General features: G+C 37.7%; 2 protein-coding genes across 5 annotated transcripts in view; one reads left to right on the plus strand and one right to left on the minus strand.

Moving 5' to 3' along the window:
- GLS2 (glutaminase 2) overlaps positions 1–17,084 on the plus strand; it is a 29,724-nt gene extending 12,640 nt beyond the window's left edge. For 2 of the 4 annotated variants that reach the window (XM_039337349.1, XM_039337351.1), the window contains 11 exons: positions 1,222–1,254; positions 1,769–1,827; positions 1,970–2,036; positions 2,189–2,239; positions 2,884–3,060; positions 4,533–4,664; positions 7,929–8,021; positions 13,018–13,079; positions 13,195–13,271; positions 14,442–14,505; positions 15,767–17,084. In XM_039337349.1, coding sequence (XP_039193283.1) covers positions 1,222–1,254; positions 1,769–1,827; positions 1,970–2,036; positions 2,189–2,239; positions 2,884–3,060; positions 4,533–4,664; positions 7,929–8,021; positions 13,018–13,079; positions 13,195–13,271; positions 14,442–14,505; positions 15,767–15,923 — 972 coding nt within the window. In that variant the 3' untranslated portion in view covers positions 15,924–17,084. Of the gene's footprint in view, positions 1–1,221; positions 1,255–1,275; positions 1,593–1,768; positions 1,828–1,969; positions 2,037–2,188; positions 2,240–2,883; positions 3,061–4,532; positions 4,665–7,928; positions 8,022–13,017; positions 13,080–13,194; positions 13,272–14,441; positions 14,506–15,766 lie in introns of those variants that run through there. The other 2 variants (XM_039337352.1, XM_039337350.1) reach the window with 2 other exon arrangements.
- Positions 17,085–18,377: 1,293 nt separating this feature from the next.
- SPRYD4 (SPRY domain containing 4) lies at positions 18,378–22,596 on the minus strand. The gene is made up of 2 exons (XM_039337353.1): positions 22,048–22,596; positions 18,378–19,838 (listed from the first exon to the last, which is right to left on the minus strand). Exons 1-2 carry the CDS (start codon positions 22,139–22,141, stop codon positions 19,291–19,293), a joined length of 642 nt encoding a protein of 213 aa, XP_039193287.1. The 5' UTR covers positions 22,142–22,596; the 3' UTR covers positions 18,378–19,290.
- Between the last annotated feature and the right edge of the window lie 705 nt (positions 22,597–23,301).

Raw genomic sequence — 23,301 nt, forward strand, 5'->3', positions numbered from 1 at the left:
ATCGCTGGCAAGCGGCAGAGACGGTACAGGCCAACCACCGGCTGGGCCACCAGCTGGCCCAGTCCAAGGGAGGTAAGGCACCCGCCGGGCCCCACGCACACCAGCAACCCTCCCTGCGCCCACCAGCCTCCCACCTCCCACCCCTGGCCCTCTTTTACTTACATTTTTAGTACTTGCTCAGCAGGGAGGGGTGGAAACTTCCAGACAGCTCGCCTTCACTGCAGACAACTTGCAGCACCGTTTGCAGAATGTGACTTTTCCTGGGCTCAGCAGGGCAGAGACAGCCTGGACAATTCCTATTGGCTTTTGAAAGCCAATAGAATTAGACTCTATTCAAGAGAGTCTATTCTATTGGCTTTCAAAAGCCAATAGAATAAAACGGAGTAGCACAGCTAAGGAAAAGGGGGAAAAAATGGCGGACTACATTGTTTGGCGACTCCCGTGAAATGGTCGTTCGACCCCAAATGGGGTCCCGACCCACAGGTTGAGAACCACTGCCCTATATCCTCCCATCTCCCCTTCCCATACTTTATGGCAGGATGCCATCAAAGCGAAGCAGGGCTGCAGCAGTGTGATGGCAGATCTGACTCTGTGTGAATAACTCCCATATAAGGAATGGTAGATAAGGTGCAAAGTCTATATTGCAATGCACACATTGTCACATCTACTCCTCCCACCCTAGAAACAACATTTGGGCTATTTGATAAGGATCACCTTTGATATTGTCCTACAAATGTAGATTCTGGTTCCAATTTATCTCTAGGGTGTGGGATTACAGATAATTTGGGTTTGTTTGCTGCATTTATAATATGCTGTCACTACAGTGATCTTCCCATTATGATTTTCTTCCTTAGTCAGACTTACAACTGCCCTACTCTCTCACTCTTGACCAAAGTTGAGGGATCCCTTGTTTCATATGGCAGATGCATATGGAGCTCAAGCCTCTTCTCATCTACCCAAAACTCTCTCAAAGATGAATATTCCTCCATTCTTCTGTCCTTGAAGTTCTACACAAGATTTAACAGCTGTTCTATCCAATTCAAGAACTGATCTGGGACCCCTGTAACTATCTTAACTAGAAGTTTTAGAATGCATTGCTAAAACTATAATGTATTTCTAAACTTTCTAACAACAATCATCCTGGATGTTTACATTTGTCAAAGATTAAACTGGGTCTCAGAATGCATTTGATTCTTTTATCTCTTTTTTCTTCTTCATCAGATGGGCTGCAATAAAGCAGAGAAGTTTGACTACGTGAGTCTGCCCTTTCTCGGACTTGGAGGGGAAATTGATTTTCTGGAAAGGCTGGCTGATCAAGTCATTCATCTTGCAATACAATCCTGACATTTGATTTAGTCATTTGTTTAAAAATCCCCTAGAATATTTACCGATGAAAGGGGAAAAACATGCAGAACACAAGGGCATGCTCTCTAAATGACAAAGTGACAAGCAATATTTCTGATACATTCAATTAGGGACAAGAATGGGGAAGCTTCAGCTTACAGGAGCATTCAGTCGTCCAGCATCCCTATTTTTTTAATGTGCTTGTTTTTTTTATTATTTTGAAGGATGGGTGATAATCAACAAAATAGGTACCAAACTGTTCTGTGTGAAATTAAAAAATACTGCAGTTAGGCATACAAAGAATTGACTAGCAAGAGAAAAAGAAAGAAAGGTTACTGAAAGACTGGAAAAATCCAGATTGAAATTAAAAAAGAGCTGGATCATAAAGAGGTCTCTTCCAAATGCAGTTTTGTTTCTCTTCTAGGTGGTGGATTATTTGAAGAAGATGGCTGGAAATGAATACGTGGGATTCAGCAATACCACGTAAGGCACATGCGTTGTGTTTATATATGGGCTTGCAGTTAGAGTGCCTAGCAGCATGTCAGGTTTAATCTGAATGATAATTCTCCAAATGGAGTAATCCAGAGGCTGAGAGAAATGAGGATTTGTGCACATTTCTTTGCAGGTTTCAGTCAGAGAAAGAAACAGGAGATCGGAATTATGCCATTGGCTACTATCTCAAAGACAAAAAGGTAACAAGAGGAAAGTGGGAAGAGAAACCCTGGGCTTTCTAGCAGATCAGGATAAATGCAGTTGAAAGTTGAAAGAAACCCCTCATGCTGGGAAAGACCAACTTTGCCAAGACCTGACCCAACTTTACTTTCTTTTGATCCCTACTTGGCAGTGCTTTCCACGTGGTGTGGACATGATGGCAGCTCTTGACTTGTATTTCCAGGTAAGTTGCATTTTGAACTGCAGCTGAGGTGGTATGTTGGGTACAAAACAAATCCATCTGAGTTTGAGGGAGACAAAAAAAAAGCCATTTGGTTGTTTTTTTCTTCTTCTAAATCTATTCCTCTAGATCAGAGGTAGGGAACTATGGCCCCTTTATGACTTGAGGACTTCAACTTCCAGAATTCTGGGAATTAAAGTCCTCAGATCATAAAGGTGCCATCGTTCCCCACTCCTACTTTAGATTAATATCCCACAGGCCGGTGTCTTCAAACTGCAATATGCTATACTCCCCATCATCCTCAACTAGCAGATTCTTGGGACTGACAGTTTACACTGATGCGTATAATTGGCATTAGGTCAAAAAGGTTGATTTTGGATATTTGGCCAGAACCTTATTTTTTGTTCCATTATATGTTACTCTTTCACCTGAAAAGAGACCTTCACATAATCAGAATTCACATATGCAATCTGTCATTTTTCAAGAAATATTATATCAGGTGTTTTCTCTGTGTTAAACCACATTTGTGTATAGACCCTAAATTTTCACTCCAAGCAGAGGTTAGGAACAATTTCTGGGCTTCTTACTAAGATGTTGTTATAACTAATTTCTCTTTTTAAAAAAAACTTTTTCCCCCCCTTATGAAGTTGTGTTCTGTTGAAGTGACTTGTGAGTCTGGCAGTGTCATGGCAGCCACACTTGCCAATGGTGGTATCTGCCCTATCACAGGCGAGTGTGTCCTCAGTGACGAAGCCATCCGCAACACCCTTAGCCTCATGCATTCTTGTGGCATGTACGACTTCTCGGGGCAGTTTGCCTTCCATGTAAGTTTCTGCTGTGTTTTGGGTGGGTTGGAAGAAACAGTGAGCATCCAGAAAGAGGGTGGGACTATTTTCATGACAGCTGATTTCAGTGAGAATTCTCTTCTAAAGGCGTTCCTCGCCATTGAAATGGTCAGATGAATCAGGTGCTACTGAAGCAGAAACAACACTTTTGCAAGTTCCTGTACTATGCTGAGGCCTATGCCATGGCTTGCCTCATTTAATAAAGTACACATAATCCTCGACTTACAACCATTCATTTAGCGACTGTTCAAAGTTACAACAGCACTGAAAAAAGTGACTTATGACTGTTTTTCACACTTATAACTGTTGCAGCATCCCCATGGTCACATGATCAAAATTCGGACGCTTGGCAACTGACTCATATTTCTGACTGTTTCTGCGTCCCAGAGTCACGTCATCATCTTTTGATTCCTTCTGACAAGCAAAGTCAGTGGGAAGCGGATTCACTTAACAACCAAGTTACTAACTGAACTGCAGTGAATCACTTAACAACCATGGCACAAAAAGTCGTAAAATGGGGCAAAACTCACTTAACAACCTATCTCACTTAGCAACAGAAATTTGGGGCCCCAATTGCAGTCATAAGTCAAGGACTACCTGTATAATTGCCTGGGTTCAAATGACATAGTCAACTAAAACTAAATAAGCCACATTATATCATAATATGATGTATGAACTAAATCTAGGAAGCTTGTACCAGCTACCTCATCCTATATTTGCCTCACACAAATATTCAAGATAATCAGGAGATGGTACAATTTTGTCTAGAGAAGCTTTTGTACATGCTGGAGACTTGTGGTTCAGAGGGAGACATTTTGCTGAGGCATGAGATGCTGTAGGATACCTCTTGGCCTGTGTTGATCTCAGCTCATTTCTGACAGATGTACATCGGTATTCTCTGGAAAAAATATAGGACACTTCTTAGATTTATGCAAAGCAAGCTCTTCTCTTGGGCACTTGTTTCTGAATGATAAGTAGCACCTATTCACTCTCTTCAGTCATCTCCTAACACTTGGCATGATGTTTTGCAAAAGAGGGACAACCAAAAATGCACCATTCTTAAAAATAGGTGTGCATGTAGCAGACCAGAAATGTGATTACAGTACTTATATACAGATCCACTTCTGCTTTCAGAAATTCTTCTCTCTAGTGCTACTTTCCTGCTTCATCTGCATGGTAATAGCCACCAGTTTCATTTTCCCAGCCCAGCATGAAATGTAATTTTGCAGCAGGCAAAGCCTAATTTGCACCTGCAAAGAGCTTCCAGAATTAATAATACAACTGGAATATACTGCAAATTGGGTATCTGCTTTGCCATTTGCAGTGATCAACTTTATCTCTTTGTCCCTCAATTATACTTACTTGGTTTAAAACTGAATAAGAGGAAGAGTTTTGAGATACTTAAAATGTGACTCATTGTATCCTCCATGTAATCTCTTTCTCATTACCAGGTTGGTCTTCCTGCCAAATCTGCAGTCTCTGGGGCTATCCTGCTGGTAGTGCCCAATGTTATGGGAGTGATGTGTCTATCGCCCCCTCTGGATAAAGCTGGCAACAGTACAAGAGGAATTGGGTTTTGTCAGGCAAGTTTCATGAAACTATAGACATGACAGAATGAACCTTTTAAAAAGAGCCTGTGAGAACCATGGATGGAATGATGACAGAACTGGATTGATGGGTGGGCACAGAGGTTTTGTGCAAGCCACTCTCCTGGTCTCCATTTCTTAAGAGTAACGCTATAATAAAGATAAATATGAAAAGCACTCTCCATATTAAACAAAGGGTAATTGGGGGGAAAATGACAACATAATTGATGTATTTGAGGTATTTATGGGCTATATTTTATGTCACAACCATGAAAACATATCAAAATTAACATCTACGAGAAAATACAAGTAGTTTTACTGTGAAGCGCTTGAACTGCTGAAGTCCCACGTTTTTTGTATGCCAAGTTTTGAAATTCTTGATTATATTGGTATTGATAATCAAGTTGATGTTGATATTTACTGTGTTTCCCTGAAAATAAGAGCTACCCTGAAAATAAGCCCTAGCTTGATTTTTGGGGGTGGGCCTAATATAAGCCCTACTCCAAAAGTAAGGCCTAGTTTTGGGGCGAGGCGCATGCCTAAAAATCAAGCTAGGGCAGGGGTGGGGAGGGTGGAGCTGATCCATACACCCTGCACCTGCTTACCATTGTAGCCAGGCCTCCCATGCCCCAACACCTGCCTCGCCCTCTTCTTCTCCAGCTGCTTGCTGCCGTTTGCGCATATCACCCCCTGGCCTCTATTTCACCAACAGAGACCTTCAGGAAAGGCCTCTGCAGCCGAGAACTGAGCTCCGGATTGATGCACTCGGCTGCAGAGGCCTTTCCTGAAGGTCTCTGATGGTGAAATGGAACCCGGGGGGCGCCATGCATGTCAGTCTGGAGCTCTGTTCTCAGCTGCAGAGGTCTTTCCAGAAGGCCTCTGACAGTGAAATGGAGGCCGGGGGTGACGCACGTGAGTAGCGGCTAATGGCTGCAGAAGAAGTGGGACGGCTCGGTGGGGCTGTCGGTGCCACCGGTGCAAGGTGAGACAGGGGATAAGACACCCCCCCAAAAAATAAGACCTGGTGCCTCTTTTGGAGGTGATAATAATAATAATAATAATAATAATAATAATAATAATAATAGTAGTAGTAGTAATAGTAGTAGTAGTAGTAGTAGTAGTAGTAATGCTGGATCTTATTTTGGGGGAAACACAGTAGTAACTACATAATAAAACTTCTCCAAGATGATCTGTCCCCAACATGGCCCTTCAGGTCTTCCAGTGATGCATTCATGGCTTCTGAAATCAGATCCATCAGCCTTGCTACTGATTGTTTTTTCTTTTTCTCTTTTATTCCACTTTTTCTAGCATCCTGGATTTCTCAAGGGACTACTAAGTCTTTGCATAATAAATCCAAAATATGGTAATTTGAATCTCAGATAAGAATTCTGGATTGATTTGTCCTTTGATCCATTTGTTTATTGGCTATTCATGGTATTCTCAGGAAACTTCTCTAACACCTATATTCAAAAGTGTCAATACTCTTTCTATCCTGTTTCTTCAGAGTTTGACTTTTGCTTCCATAGACTGCCCCTGGGAAAAGAATTTCATGCATGTTTCCGATATTTATAGGTAGACACGTTGTCATATCTGAAAATCTTTTCCAAGGCTTTAATTTATCTTCTACCAAATGCTAACTAGTGACTTATTTTTTGATTGCCAGTTCCTTTACTAGACAGCCAATCCTAAAAGACAGAACCTATCTGTCTTCAATTAGTATGAAGGTTGGTTGCTATACTTATTAATAGTTTACACTTATAGTTAATCCAATTTTCTCCATGCTCCTTGATTTTCATTAGTAGAGCTTTTAGATCATTTGCATTGTCAGCCATTAGAGTAGTGTCATCAATTTTTTTCTTCAAGTTTTAAAATCACTGTCATCTTCTTCCAATCCAGCTTCCTTCACTGTATATTAATTATATAGGGTGAATATGAAGAAGAGAGTCGATAGCCTTGTTTCATTTCTATATCAGTCTGGAGCCATTCTGTTTTGTCATGTTCTTTCTGGATTGTGGCTTTCTGTCCTATATATAAGTTTCACATGAGGATATGGCTGATTTGAGATTCCATTTTCCTAAGGATATTACTCAGGTCAATAATATAAAAAGACTTTCTGTAATCAATGAAACATGAACTGAAAGCCAGTTTGGTCTACTAGTTAAGGCATCAGGATAGAAACCAGGAGATTGTGAGTTTTAGTCCTGCCTTAAGCTGGGTAACTTTGGGATAGGCCAGGGGTAGGCAACCTCGGCTCTTTTATGACTCATGGACTTCAACTCCCAGAATTCCCGAGTCAGCCATGGGATAGGCACTCTCTTTCTCTTAATCCAACCCACCTCACAGAGTTGTTATTGTGAGGAAAATAGAAGGAAGAAGGAGCATTAGCTATGCTCACCACCTTGAATTATTTATAAAAAAAAATAAAATGGGATATAAATAAAAAATAATTGATTCTTTCTGATATTCTTTGGATGTTTAGATTTTCCAGAATGCCTCAGCAGTATTGCCTCTTGATTCTCAGCTTCTTCTAAAATAAACTTGAACATCTGATATTTCCCTTTTCACAAGGGGCTCCAATCAGCATTGGATGGTCCTGAGCATTATTTTTTGGCATATGTTAAGGATACTAGGCAATTGTTTGCACATTTTATTAAGTCCTCCTTCTTTGGTATTGGTATTAGAAGACTGAATCTTCTCACACTTCAAATTTGCTGGCATAGTTTGGTTAGAGCTAAGTTAGAAGTGACTGTTCTTCTGTTGTTTGCCACATATCTGTAGCTATTCCATCAATTCCTATTGTCTTCAGACTTGGTAATGACCCAGGTGCTGATCTGACTTCATCTTCTAATGTAGAGATTTTTGTAAGTAGGGAATATCTTCTAATGCAATGATTCTTAAACTGATTAACCCAATTACCCCTTTTCCTGGTCTCAAACGTCATTACCTTTCTCACACACACACAAAAATCCCCAGATTGTTGTTTTACATGAGCATTTTGCAGCAGGAGTTTCAAACTGGAACATCAAGTCATTAAAAAGCAACTACAAATTGTTTAATTACTCCCAGGATATGTTCAAATTAGCCTCTTGGAGGAAAATGCCCAGAGTTTAAGAACCACTGTTCTGTGGCATCTTGGATGTTGACGTTGCTTTCATCTACTTTGAACCAATTACTAGAAAGCATTACACAGTTTATTTTATAACTTTTCATTTGGGTTCCCTTTTGATTCTTATTCTTGTCTTTTGACTGTTATTTCTTCAGGAATTGGTGTCCCTCTTCAACTTTCACAACTATGACAACTTGCTGCATTGTACCCGCAAGATGGACCCACGCCGTGAAGGAGATGAAGTTAGGGTAAGAGACCAAGGGCCCTTGTATTGGAAAGATACTACTGATTTAAGTGAACTAGAGTGGAAGAGAAACTCAGAAGTCTTAGAGAGTTAGAATAGCAGAGGTAGATGAATGGCCCAGGGCTTAAGATGCATAAAAGAGAGATTTTATCAAGAAATGATGGACCTGAAGTCTTAGAGAGCACAGAGTAAGAGTTGCCAACCTAGAGAGGTGAAGCTCTCAATTCAGGAGGACTGTGCAGTTATTAAAAGCACAGGAGATCTTTGCTTTCTTGGTTTCAAGAATTCATTCATTCTTGATAGTGGAAAATTACAGGCTGAGTGGTTGCAACAAGCAGAGATGAAAGAGCAAAGAATGACCCGGGCAGCCCATAGACGTAAGGAAAAGGAACAACAGAAGAAAGATGTTAAAGAGGTTCTACAAGAAATGGCTTCGGTGCCTGTGGGAGGAGCAAGACCTAAGAGCTCTGCAGTACATTCTTCAATGGCAGATCTTCAAGCAGTCTTCTCCAGGCTTTTGGTCAAGGGAGATGGTAAAGCTCCTGACATGGAATGCTAATGGCCTCAACTCCCCTCAAAAGAGAAAGAAATATTACTTAAAGCAACGTAACAATGATATTATTTGTTTGCAGGAAACACACATTATTTCTAAGGATCAAAAATATCTAGTTAACGCTCGATTGGGATCTCATTTTGTATCTTCTGCTCCTGGGAAAAAAGGGGGAGTAGTTATTTATGTTAAGCAAAATCTATCAGCCTGTTTAGTAGAATCTGATTCTCAAGGGAGATATGTTATGATTGAAGTGGGTTTGTATGTAAGAAAGTACTTATAGTGGGATTGTATGCACCAAATCAACATCAGGAACAATTTTATAGATTTTTACATCAAAAACTAACTTTGTTGGATTATAGATCTGTTATATTAATGGGAGACTGGAATGGTGTTTTAGATACACAAAGAGACAAAAAAGGACCCTCTATTTCTTTTAAACAGGCTAAATTACCTAAAGCTTTTTTTGACTTGAAAGAGGATTGGGAGCTGCGAGATTATTGGCGTGAACATAACTTGGAGGAGACTTTACCTTCTTTTCGGACAGACATCAGTCTTTTTCAAGAATTGACTTTTTCTTGATTACAACCGATTTATATTTTAGGGTAAAGAATGTTAAGATTTTCCCTAGGACATTGACGGATCATAGTCCAGTTTGGATGGAACTGGTTGATGAAAAAGAGGAGAGGAGATCTTGGAGGATGAACGAAAATTTATTTAGACAAGAAAAGAATGTTCAAAAATTAAAGGAGCAATTAAAGGATTATTTTGCTTTAAATATGTATAAGGGAACTTCAATGTCAATGGTCTGGGATGCAGGTAAAGCTTATATGCGGGGGATTTTGATACAAATGAATAAGGTTCATAGACAGAAACAGGTGCAGAAACGTAAAGAGTTGGAAGATGAGATTAAATTAAAAGAAAAAGCTCTGATTTTAAATCCCACAGATGAGAAGATTAAGGAATCTATAAAATTGCTTAAATCACAATTTAATATGTTGATGGCTGATCAAACTGCAACTAATTTATTGTATATGAAACAAAACACATTTTGTAATGCCAATAAACCAGGGAGATGGTTGGCTTATCAATTGAGAAAGAAGCAGAGACAGAGAACTATAGATAAAATAAATTACAATGGTAAGTTGGTATATCAGAAGGAGTTGATTAAGAAATCTTTTTTAGATTATTATCAAAAATTATATATGAGTACTAAAGTACAGGTTTTAGATATAGATAATTATTTAAAAGATGCTAATTTTCCTAAACTAACAGAAGATCAGAAACAAGAAATTAACGGTCTGATTACTAGTGAGGAAATTGAGACAGTAATTAAAGAATTAAAATTAGGTAAAGCACCGGGTACGGATGGATTGACATCTATTTATTATAAAACTTTGGTACAAGAGATGATTCAACCTTTAAGGGAGCTTTTTAATAATATATTACAGGGTTCAAAGATCCCCCCGTCATGGGGTAGAGCTTTTATATCCTTGATTCCAAAAGAAGATCAAGATCTCACTTTACCAAAGAATTATAGACCTATATCTCTTTTAAATGTAGATTATAAGATTTTTTCCAAAATTTTAGCTAATAAACTCATGAGGGTCCTGCATCATGTAATACATATGGATCAAACGTGTTTTATAACTGGAAGGTATATGAAGAATAATGTTAGACAAATTATTAATTTATTAGAATATTTAGATAAAAATAATCAAATTTCTGCAGGATTGATATTTTTAGATGCTGAAAAAGCTTTTGACCAGCTGAACTGGCAATTTATGTTAAGATTAATTGAGAAAATGAACTTTGGAGAAAAAATTTTACAAGCTCTTTGTGTTATTTATCAAAAGCAAACGGCACAACTTATAGTTAATGGGGGTTTGTCAGAGGTGTTTTCAATAGAGAAGGGGACTAGACAGGGTTGTCCATTGTCACCATTGCTGTTTGTTCTAACTTTGGAGATTTTGTTGATTAAAATTCGAGAATCACAGCAAATAAAAGGAATAGAAGTTAACAAAAAAGAATATAAATTAAGGACTTTTGCAGATGACTTTGTTGTTACTTTATCTCAACCTACTTATTCTGTAATAGAGTTATTACAATTGATACATCAGTATGGACAGGTTTCGGGTTTTAAAATTAACAATAATAAGACTAAAATATTGCCTAAAAATATGACTAATTTGGATAAGGAGACCTTGGTTAGGTTGACAGATTTTGAGGTTGTTAACAAGGTAAAATATCTGGGGGTTACTTTATCTGTTTCTAACGCCAAATTGTATAAAAATAATTATGAAAGGTTGTGGGTCAAAATACAAAGAGATTTGGAAAATTGGGAGAAGCTGCAATTATCTCTTTTGGGGAGAATTGCGGTGATTAAAATGAATGTTTTGCCAAAGTTTCTTTTTTTATTTCAAATGATACCCATTTTAAAGAATGAGGTTAATTTAAATGAATGGCAGAAAGGTATCAATAAATTTATCTGGGCAGGGAAAAAACCAAGAGTAAAACTTAAAATTATACAAGATATTCGTGAGAGGGGTGGACTCAAGGTACCGAATTTGAAATTGTATTATGATGCTGTGGCTTTAACATTAATTAGTGATTGGGTTAATTTAACAAATGTAGAAGTACTCCTCTTAGAGGGTTGGGATTTGCTTTTCGGATGGCATGCCTATTTAATTTTCAATAAAAAGGTTGACAGGGTTTTTAAATCTCATATTATAAGGACTTCTTTACTTTGGGTTTGGAAGAAATATTATAGAAATGATTTTAAAATTCCATTATGGGCTATACCATGGCATGCGACAGAAGGGATAAGGAGAGGAGTCAAGATGGATAGTGTTTCTTATGCACAATTACTTAGATGGGATGGTAAAAATTGGCAATTAAAATCTCTGGAAGATTTAACACAAGAAAATATTATTTATTCATGGTTTCAGTATAGACAAATAGTAGAGAGGTGGAAGATAGATCATAATTTGGGTTTGCTTAGAGAAGATGAGAATTTGTTAAAACAAATAAAAGATCAAAGACGAACTCACATTAAGAGAATTTACGGGGTGTTAGTAGAGTTGGATTCAGAAGCAGAATTAGTTAAAGAATGTATGGTTAAATGGGCACAAAATTTTGAGGAACCGGTTTTATTAGATACCTGGGAGATTATTTGGGTGAGGAATGTTAAATTTACACAAGTCCAAAATTTAAGGGAAAACTTTTATAAAATGTTTTACAGATGGCACCTTGATCCACAAAAAATGTCTCGTATGTATCCTGACTTGCAGCCTAAATGTTGGAGATGTGGATGTTTGGATGCTACTTATTACCATATCTGGTGGTTATGTAAAAATATAAAAGCTTTTTGGATTAAAATATGGTGGAATATTCAAAGAATTTTCAGAAGAAGGATAAAATTTACCCCACAATTGTTTTTGTTAGGTATTGTTTCTGATTGTGACAGTAAAGAGATTATATTGATGTTAAATTTAATTACAGCGGCCAGGTTGTTAGTAGGACAATGTTGGAAGAAGGAATCTTTCCCTACATTGCAAGAATGGTTTTTTAAAGTTTCTTATTTGGTGGAAATGGCAAAAATTTCGGCTTTCTTGAAAGATCAATCGCAGGAGAAGTATCTCCTGGTATGGAAAAGATGGATAGATTTCATACAATATAAGTTGGATATAAAAAAATATTACTTAGTTTTTGAATAATTTATAATTAAAGTTTAAGATATTTCTTAGATATTTTCTTTTATTTTTATTTTTTTTTATTTTTTCTTTTTCTGTTTTTTCTTTTCTTCTTGTATTTTTTTATATATTGTTGTTAATTATTTTATAATTTGTTTAATTAACGTATTTAGATTTGTTTATGGTTTATAAGTGTTTCAAGATTCTTTTAAAATTTTTTAATTAAGCCTGTATTCAGCTCTGGGAAGATTGGGGGAGGGTAGGGGAGGGGTGGGAGGGTGTAGGGGAGGGGAATCTTTTCTTTTTGTAAAACCTAAAAATTTTCAATAAAAAAAAAAGAATTCATTCATTCATTCATTCACTCCTTCAACGTATATGACCATCTACTCTGGATGCCAGTTGTAGCTGATTTGCAACCTTTGCTGTGCTCTTGCTGCTACAAATAAGCTGGAGAAGTGGATATGCAGGGATGCTTTTTCACGCCCAGTTCACAGTTGCACAAAGAGTTGATCAGTCATGGTGTATAGGAAAACTGCAAGGAAACAGCAACCAGCACTGCCTGCAATGAAGATGTTTTCCTCTATTCTAGTCAACTGGAAGCTTATTTTAGCTATATTCTAACCCAGTTGTAGAATATTTTTGTTTGGGGGGGGTATATATTCAGAATATTTCATTGTGAGAGTTTTTAAAAGCCTCCAGAATCATGAAGATGAGTTATTGTAGGCCAGATGTGCTTAATATACTTCATATTTTTTCAGAACAAAACTGTTGTGAATCTGCTGTTTGCTGCTCACAGTGGAGATATTTCTGCTCTTCGGAGGTATGACTTTACTTATCCAGGGAAAGATGGTGCTGAAGAGAGATGTTGAGTATAAGTGAAATAAGTGAAATTCCCTTCCATAACATTTAATTCTGTCCTCTTGGCTTTCTTCTAGATTTGCTCTGTCAGCTATGGACATGGAACAGAAAGACTATGATTCTCGCACGGCCTTGCATGTTGCTGCAGCTGAAGGTATCATGTTCGGGATGCAAATCTGCCATGATTTCTAGGCACCTGCTCTTTATCCACATTTGCATCTGCAGGGTGGCATGGTAGAAACACATACATGTAATTAGTGCTTCACCTGGGCTCATTTCTAACAAAAATGGGGAAGGGGGCTTGTGAAGGGAAGGCAATGCTCTCATTCATATAAGTTCAATATAATATTGATCCATCACCATTGATCAGTGTGCACTTTAAAACAAGCCATCATAAAAACAACGTAATGGATCTGAGGGAAGATGCCGTATGAAAAGTATCAGTAAAAGGTGAAAAGTATTTAGTACGCGATAAATACATTGAAGAGAATTCTATCAATATATGAATTTCCCTACATTTAGATCTCTCTAAAAATCCAAAGCAATTTCAGGTGTAAAGATAGGAAATCCTATGTTCTCCCAGACATTTATTATGTAATTGCCTTAAATGGGTGTCATCATTTTCTTGGTATCTTTTCCATCTTTTCCCCTACCACAAAACAAAGAAAGGAAAAATTAAGTAACCGCTCAGTGCCATATGACTGAGACTCCTAGAAGCTCAATGCTTATTCCTCCAACTGCAAATTGTACTCAGATTGGCAAGATTTATGGTAAGCAAATTTAGATGCTATGTATTTCTGTCTCCAGGTTGGAGAAATTTTTCCAAACATTGCTATAGTAAACGGAAGGGTTTTTAAAAGAGTTTTAAAAGTAAAGGTTTAAATAAATCATGCTGTCTCACCTCCAAAATAAAAAAAGCTCACTCTTACAGCAAGCATGGGACTGCTAACTGCACAATCACAATAATTTCCTCGAAGTACATTTCGTAAGAGATGGCGTAAGCATTCTGAAACACATATATGTATCAGAATAACTCTTGATTTGTCAATTCTCCTGATCTGTATTGCTGAACACCAAGAGATTCTTTGGAAATCTGCATCTTACAAGAGAGTTTACATAGCTGAACAGAAACAATTTTTTCCATCCTTGAAATGTCTACTGTGACTTTCTTGGTAACTCCTGTTCTGCAGTCCTGCACCTTGAAGAACTCTGTAGACTAGGTTACATGTCGCATGATCTATTGGGAATGGTTCAAAAGCTCATCTTTGGAAAGAGAGAGGAAGAGCCTCTTTTTAAATTGTTCCAGTTTTATGATTCTCCACAGGACATCTGGAGGTTGTGAAGTTTCTGATGGAGGCCTGCAGAGTCAATCCTTTTGTCAAGGACAGGTGAGGAATAAATGGGCTGACAGTTACAGCTTCAAGATCTTGCTTTTCACTCTCAGAATTATAAAATCTTAGACCCAGCTTCTCCGTCTAAGCTAATGACAGGGACCTTATTTGCCATAAGGAACTGTTTCCAACAGCAGCTGCCTATAATATATTTCCTGTTTCTCTGTTTAGTACTCCTTGATCAAATCAGTTTCTTGATCTTGTTACTCAAGATGTTTGCATGCTCATAACTTGTTTTGGGGCTGATTGGCCTCTGTTGGAACAGAATTGTGAAAAAATAAAAGTTTAGTCTGATGCAATGTGACTATCAAGATATCCATATATACCTAAAGGCCTCAGTTGTAATTTAGATTCTCTCTCCTTTAGGTGTGAGAAAAGGATGCTGTAATACAGTTGATGATCCAGAGTAGGAAAAAGGTTCATATATTGCTAAACTTAGATCTAGTTTGTTGTTTCAATTTAGCACGCTCTGTAAATTCAGAGTAGAGTGTTGACCAGTCTCTATATTTTGCCCTGGTACATCAGGAACTGCTGTAACAGTACAAAAACTGTCAGATTCCTTGTCTCAATAAGGTGTGCCATAACTTTGGGGAAATGTTATTACCTGACATATCATGTTTTTGGGAGAAAGATTTTCATTGAACATTGATGGCCTAAGAAGTTACATTCTCCTACTGCATGCAATATGATTTGATACCCCAGAAACATAAAGCCCTGCTTGTTTTAGTAGTAATCTTCATTTTGTAACACAGTATAAAATATTCTAGTAATCTTTATAACATAGTAATTTGGGGAGGGGCATATACATTGTCCTAATTTGAAGCCAATATGGATACCTGATCCACAAACACTTCTTTTTGATCTGCTTAGTTGAGAAAGAGGTGATTCAAGCTTTCAGTTGTTCCTCGGCACCTAGAACAGTCTTCTTCTCCATTCTGGCATCTTCAGCATATGTTGGGAACAGAGTTCTCAGGGTTTTTATTCACTATGGCAGGGGACTTCAAACTTGGCCCTTTTATGACTTGTGGACTTCAACTCCCAGAATTCCTCAGCCAGGCATGCTGGCTGAGGAATTCTGGGAGTTGAAGACCACAAGTCATAAAAGGGCCAAGTTTGAAGACCCCTGCACTATGCCTTTTGCCTAGAAATTATAAGATTTGTAGCCTCAACCCATTAGAGACCATCAGGTTGAGAAAAGCTGCTCTCAATGGACAGCAATTACAATATACAAATCTTCATAGTGTTGGCTTCTTTGCAGATGGGGAAACATTGCCTTGGATGATGCCATCCAGTTTCATCATCTGGAAGTGGTGAAGTTGCTCAAGGATTATCAAGAAAACTACATACTGGGTTCCAGACAGGCCAAGGAAGCAGCTGAGGATCTCTCCAAGGAGAATTTGGAAAGTATGGTGTGAGAATGGTAGTTGCTATAGCTGCTTTATTATCCCTGTTTTGACTGGTTCATCTCACTTCTGAAAGGAGTGTAACAGTAAACATACTATTGCTAAGGACTTGAAGAATAAGAGAGATGTATAAAGAGAGAACTCATTCCAAACTCTTCCACCCACTTGAGCAATGCGGAGTTGTTTGGTATTTTTCCAAAACAGTCTTGTACAAGAGATGCTCTCTGGTGAACCTTGTATGAAAGTTCAGTATGCCCTTTGACAGCACAAGTAAAATTGATAAAGTCCCCAGGAACCGAGTAACTTTTGGTGAGAAACCAATTTTAGCTTCAGAAAAAGGAGAAAAAGAATGCTCAACTGCCATTTTGGGTTGCCTGATAAAATCCAAGCAGCTATCACTATAAAGGCTGAATGCATTTAAGGAAAAAGGGTTCTTCAATTTCTGTCTCCTTCAATTGTGTAACTTAACAAAACATTTCCTCTACTATGAATCCATCCTCCCTTGTCCAACCATTCCCCCAATAGGTACTTAAGCAAGAAGGGAAAACATACTTGTCTCTAATGTTTTTAATGAATTCTGACTTTTGTCTGTCCCCACCTTCAAAAATAGCCAACCATTCCTGCTATTACAGCTTACACTCCCTTTCCTACACCCACACCATCCGGGAAAGCTGCAGGGCTATCTCATAATACAGTTATGCCACTGGAGGGTGTGGAGATACAACTGTTGCTTTTTAGGGAATTGAATTTTAAAGTGCAGCAGCTGATGACCAAATCAAAAATGTAGTGCATCTATTTTGCTTATTTTCATAAAAAAAATGCATGATGTCAAATTTTGGTCGTGTTATTTGATAGAATGATGGGGGCTACAAAAAAGGGGTGCAGTCTATGTGTTTTCCAGATCTGCCTTGCTTGCTAGAAGCCATACAATATATTCTGTACCTGGGAGCAAAACTTTTCAGTATACTGCACAACTTCTTTTCATTTAGTACTCTCATTGTGGCATTTAAGAAATGAATTACAGTGATGTACGGTGCATACAGCAAAAAGAGGCAGGTAATCCTTGGGTTACAACAGTTCGTTTACCTGACCGTTCAAAGTTACAAAGCACTGAAAAAAGTAATTTATGACCGTTGCCGCATCCCCATGGTCACGTGATCAAAATTCAGAAGCTTGGCAACTGAATCATATTTATGACAGTTGCAGTGTCCTGGGGATCATGCGATACTCTTTTGCGACTTTCTGATAAGCAAAGTCAGTGGGGAAGCCAGATTAACTTAACAGTTGTGTTACTAACTTAACAACTGCAGGGATTCACTTAACAACTGTGGCAAGGTCGTAAAAGGGGGCAAAACTCACTTAACAACTGTTTTGTTTAGCTACAGAAATTTTGGGCTCAATTGGGTTGTAAGTCGAGGACTACCTGTACACATTTATCTCAAGCAATTCTTGGCATATTCAAGAGATAATAAATTGATAAAGATGTTAAATCAAGAAGGCGTAGTTAATAAGCCTTGCCCTAGCTTTTAAGGGAAGTCCAAGGGCTTAAGAAGGAAATTAACTTGCAATGACTAAGTAACAAGCAGTAGGGAGTTTCCAAGTCTCCAATCCCTTCAACATTTGAAATGCTGAAGGTGTTACATGCACAAACGTCTCTCAAACTAACAACAAAAATTAGTCCAGTTGTAATGATTCAACCAGACAACTTCAGACAACTCTACTGGATGATTGAGAATCTTCATCAACATATTACATGCACAGTCATAACATGACTGCTAAGATGCTTGCAGCTATTCCCAAACCTCTATTTTGAGAAAGCCAAACTCAAGAGGTTAAAAATAATTTACACAAGCACCAAAACGGAAGGCAAAAATGGGGAAATAGCTTTTCTACTTTTATCTACACCTTTGCTCTCTCATATTCTGGGTCACTACTTCAAACACTTGTTCACACTCCAATCATTCATTTCTCTCCTTCTCTCCTAAAAATTAATCACGTATAGGGAAAGATTCAGTCATTACCCCCATGTGTAGAATACTACTGCCAGATCCTAAGCACATGCATTGCCACACAGGAAATAAGTCCCTCTTGAATTCCAGAGGGCTAATAAGTGCAATCTTGCAATGTCCTCCTAACATGGCAAAAGACATTCCATCAGCTGCTTGAAATGCACTGTCATTTTTCCTGCACGTATCTTTTCAGCAACCACTCTACTGCTCCAATAAAAGCATTATTTTAGAGCAGAATGGCAAAATATCCATCATAAATCAGTCACTATGGAACAGGAAAAACTGAAACCTTGAAGCAGTACAATGCTATGTTTCACTGTTGCTGCCAACCTGACATTCCTGCAGGGTTGGTAGACTACTTTATCCATCTAGACTTTTTAATTACTGTGTGTGTTTTTTTTATCACAAGATTTCCAAATGGTGGATATTTTCAATCAGAAGTCCAGATAAAATAACATTTTGTTTTAGATGCTTTTATTTTTACTTATTACAATATGATCAACAGAGCATACAGAACTGCTCTTGCTACATCCAACACCAAGAAAAAGAAAACACTGCTTAAATATGTTGATTTCAGCTAATTTTATCTATGGTGATTGTAATAAAACTGTGGCAAATTCTTTATCATTCCTTTTTCATGAATATATATATCTGCAGATGTATATTGGGTTGATTCCTGTTCCTTCAACCAATCTAGTACAGGATGATCTGGGGCTGGTATTAATAAAGTAATTCCTATAACATTAATATGTGTACCCTATTGTTTATGAATTCAGGAGAGTTGGATTTCCATTGGTCATGAGATGCCATCTGCTTATTTCCAAGCTAATCTTTCCACCACACCAGTACGAAGCAATAGTTCATTTGTGTTAAAAATCACTGTTCTCATCAAAATGGAAATCTCTTCAAATATTTCAAAGCTTGAGCACATATTTCTAACAGGAAAAGGATATTTTATATAATTAAAAGGCATAAAGCTAAGGTATCAAATGGTGCAGCTGATCACTTAGATAATAGCTGCTTTTAAAAAGCTCATATTTTTCAAGCAACCCTAAGAAAATCTTTTCCTGACAAAACCAAAATAGCAGTGCAAGATCAATGTGACATAGGTAAAGGATGGCAAATTTCACTCAAAAAGGCAAGGAAACAAGATGTCTAAATGCGTTGGTCCATTACTGAGTCAAATCTTACGACATGGCAAAATGAAATATATTTCAATCTGCTAGGAAGAGATATGGTATTTCCTATAAGGAGAGGGAGTCAGATTATGAAAACCTGAAAATCTCTGGATTGTAATATGGCAATAGCATTTTGGCAGAACTTGCTCTTCCAAGAAAAAAAATCTCAGTATCAACACTCTTGAATAGATTTCAACTTTGCTTGAGCTTCTCAGGTACATCCAGGCCTGAGTGGGTGAGCAGTTCACCATCCCAGAGAGCAAAGGCAGGCACTACAGGACCTCGGAACTCTGGCGACATATTGTGGATGAACATGTGTTGTCGTATATCTACCAAGCTGAATCTTTTGCGGTCATAGTCCAAGAACAGACCAACTCTTTCCGATTGGCCAATGTTAGTGATTGGAGTGGTTTCATTAGCAAACATAGCATTCCAGCAATGATTCCCATAGGCAAAGACCCAGGAATTGTCATCCATTCCTATGCAGACTTCCCGGGAGATGTCCACATCTGCCACCCCAATGCGGAACTGTTGTGATCGTTTCACCGTCACTTCCCAGTAATGGCAGCCCCTGGAGATGGTGGTATCACCCAAAACAACAGACCAGTCTCTGAAGCGTTCAGGGTTTCGAGGCACTCTGGTGGGGTCAATCCCCAGCATGCGATAGAGGACACCAGTGTCCTTTTTGAATAAATCCAAGCTGCTATGGGCTGTTTTCTCATCTAATTTGAAACTGATCTCTGAAATAAGAAAAACATGTATAAGGACCAAACAATTGCCTTACCTTTACATGTGACTCCTTTGTTTTTAAGAATTGTCTTCATAACTCGATAAAACAATTTACCAACTCCTATTGACGGGCACATTTCTATTAATCATTTAAACATGTTATATTTTGGCTAACTAGTCTTTCCAATCTGGTATCCTTCAGATGCTTTGAGAACACCTTGAATTCCCAACTAACACAGCCAAAAAGCCAAGAGTTCTAGTTCAAAGTATCAGGAAGGTATGGGGCCAGGAAAGTTGTAATATATGATGATTAGTTTAGCAAATGTACCTTTTTCATTCAGTTAAATATACTTAGCTGATTAAGTTAAACTTGGATCAGTTTGCATACCGTTATAGTTCAAAAATATTTTTCCTTTAAATTACGCATCTGCACTTTATAACTGGAATTGTTTCAGAAAAGGGTTGCTATAATATGTACATACGTAACCAACATTTTTAAAGATTTAATAATTAAAATTATTCCAAATGTCTGAAAATGGCATCCAACTACTGTAAATGACAATACATTAATAGCAAGCTTTATCAAGGACATATATCTCCTGTAGGACTGATTCCCACAAGTACTGCAATTGTTAATATACTAATTTGGAGGGAATTCAGTATTTTGGAGTGGAATGCCCATCTATGCCCAAATCTTTCATAAATAAATTTATAAAACTTATATGCTGACTGACTCAACGATTCTTGACAGCTTGCAATCTAAAAGATGAAATGTAGAGCAGAAAAGTGTAACCTATGAAAATGTAGCAGTATTGAGAAGCAATTTCAAGACATTATCTGATAACAAACAATATTTAAAAAGAGTTATAGTTACATCTCACTGGAATTTCACCTGCCACCAAATAAAGAATTTTATTTAGTAAATCAATTTTTATGGACATCCACTTTACAGATGAAATTTTGTGTGGTTCATAACACATTACAAAAAATAAAAGAGAACAGTATCAACAGAACATTTAAAAAACTGATATAGTAGCTGGACTATCTAACATTCTGTTCCCATGCTCTGGAACACATCCACTTCTTCAATGCTTTACTAAAAGATGGTAAGATCAAGGCCAATCTAATCTTGAAGGGGGAGGGGGGAGTGATGGCATTTCAGAAGGCAGAAACTATAATTTATTTGTAATAATTATTTTTCCATGTCAGCATATATAAAGATGGAATATTTTTTTTATTATGGACAAGTAATTGGCAGAATAATAGTGTATAATAGTAATTAGTGGCCATCTGATTCCAGGTCAATTTTGAAGGCTATATACTGAATGCTAATTGGGAATAGATCTGCCAATTGTTACTGATTCTAACATTCTTTCTAGGCAAAACTGTTACCCATAGCAATGAACTAGATTATAAAAACAAAGTGGAGCAAAATATAAACAAGTGAACCACTGGTAAAGCAACAAAAATTGAAAAAAAATAAATTGCCCTCCCAAATAAGTTTCTAGTGCATATAATGAATATAATGAATTATGTGAGAATAAAAAGCTGTCAGCTCAAGGAACAGTTTAGCATCAGAAAGTTTTTTAAAACATATGTATCACTCCCGTTTATTGCATATATTTAATTAAAGACTTTAATATTCATACAACCTCTCTAAGTAAGTTTCCTTGGAAACAATCTCAACGAAATTTAAGATGGTTATAAGTAGGTTCAGTTCATGCTCGGATTTGCATTCACTTGAAAAATACACATTTTCCCAAGCTAGAAAAATCTGCACTTTCCCGATTGCCTATTTAATCCTGGACCCCTGCCAATAATTCCGCTACTAAAAGAAATAAACTGATAATCGCCTCAACAAAAAGTACTGTCGAATCAGGTCCTTTAATCTTAAAAAAAAAAAAAGCGGATCCCACTAACAGAAAAACGTCCATACATCCTGATCTTAAATCCTGCATATATCTTTAAATAGCAGCGTGACTGGAAAATTCAACAGAAACTGAATTTCTTTTATGGAAATTGAAGATATTTTTACTATTTAATTTATATTGCTCCCGAAATAGCAAAAGGCACAGAACCACCTTAAAGTAGTAAATCTGAGCGCCAAACAGGTGGCCAAAGTCTTGAAGGAACGAAAGAAGCCCTGGGAGTGTTGGCTGCAGCATTAGCCGCTCACTGAGACCAACCAGTTTCTATTACGCAAAGGAAAAAAAAATCTACCTCTCCGGAACATCTGGCGGTAGCCGACACTGCACAAATCCCTACCCTGACCTCTCATGCCTCTCAGGATGGGCGCCGCCATGTTGACATTCATAGGTCACGTGAAACTGGCGGTCTGAAGATAAATAGAGGAGCCATCTTGGAGGAGGGCATAACTAAGCAAACCTATAGATGACGACCGCCATCTTGAAATTCAAAGGGCTGGATTGTTTGATACCGAATGCGTTTTAGGGGCCGCCATCTTATTTTAGGGCGCGGCATCTTCACAAAACATCCCCGTGGAGCCATTTTAATCTGAAAAGAAGCTTCTTTTCCAATATAGACTATCTGGTATCACGTGCCTAGATTGATTAACGGCTTGTACAAGTAGGCCAATTTACTGTGAGAGGGAAGAAAAAAAAGTTTATATCGACTTTAAATCTATACTACGTTAAAAATGCAAACGGAGTTTTGTAACATTTTCATTAGACAAAATGATTAAAAATCTAAAAGGACAGGAACGAAGGAAGAACATGCTTCTATTCTTGTGGAAAAATAAAGCCTTAAAAAAATAAAGGGCTTTTACGAAATTCCATGGGTGAAAGAGAGATCTTTATTTTTGCGCAAAAAGGTTCAGAAGTGATTTAACAATCAGCAAATTTCTGAACAAGGGGGGAGGGTCTAAACTAAAGCTTTATAGGTTTCTTTCTCTCAGGAACAAAGGAAGCATAGATGGAATCTTACATTGTATATGGAATCTACTTTGTGTAACATTCAGATAGTTTCTCACACGTTAGGTCCATTTCTCATGGGAATACAATGAAGGCAGTTTTTACTTTTATACAATGTTTCTAAATATGCATTAGGTCATTCACGTACTGTTAATACAGCTTTTGGCTAACACAGCTTTCTTTCAGAGATTATGCAGACATATGATTTTTGCTTTTAGTGATTTTTCATTATTATTATTATTATTTTACTTTATTCTTCTTTATTCTATGTTATTCTATTTCTTTCCCACTTTACTCCCCCCTTTTGGAAGTTTTCCAGCTTAAACTTCCATCACTCCACCCCCGATTCCGGATCTCCCGAAGGCACCACTTCACATTCCCACAAGGCCAACACTGTCCCATGCTTCGCTGCCAACTGGGCTGCACCCTCTGAGATTCTCCGAACCATGGCCACAAGGCAGGGGATCAAGCAAGGAACCAAAATACATCCTAGAATCAACAAAACTCCCAGGCCTACAAACCTTCACAGCCACAGCAGCCCCGC

Source organism: Crotalus tigris, unplaced genomic scaffold (genome assembly GCF_016545835.1).
Source record: "Crotalus tigris isolate CLP2741 ecotype Arizona unplaced genomic scaffold, ASM1654583v1 scf7180000017674.1595824, whole genome shotgun sequence".
Classification (NCBI taxonomy): Eukaryota; Metazoa; Chordata; class Lepidosauria; order Squamata; family Viperidae; genus Crotalus; species Crotalus tigris.

Bases quoted from the DNA above. Each gene is read 5' to 3' on its own strand.
- SPRYD4 (XM_039337353.1), bottom strand. From the start codon at position 22,141: ATGAATGTCAACATGGCGGCGCCCATCCTGAGAGGCATGAGAGGTCAG. The intron at 19,839-22,047 runs GTAGATTTTTTT...TTCTTATTTCAG, and splicing joins CCGCCAGATGTTCCGGAGAG to AGATCAGTTTCAAATTAGAT.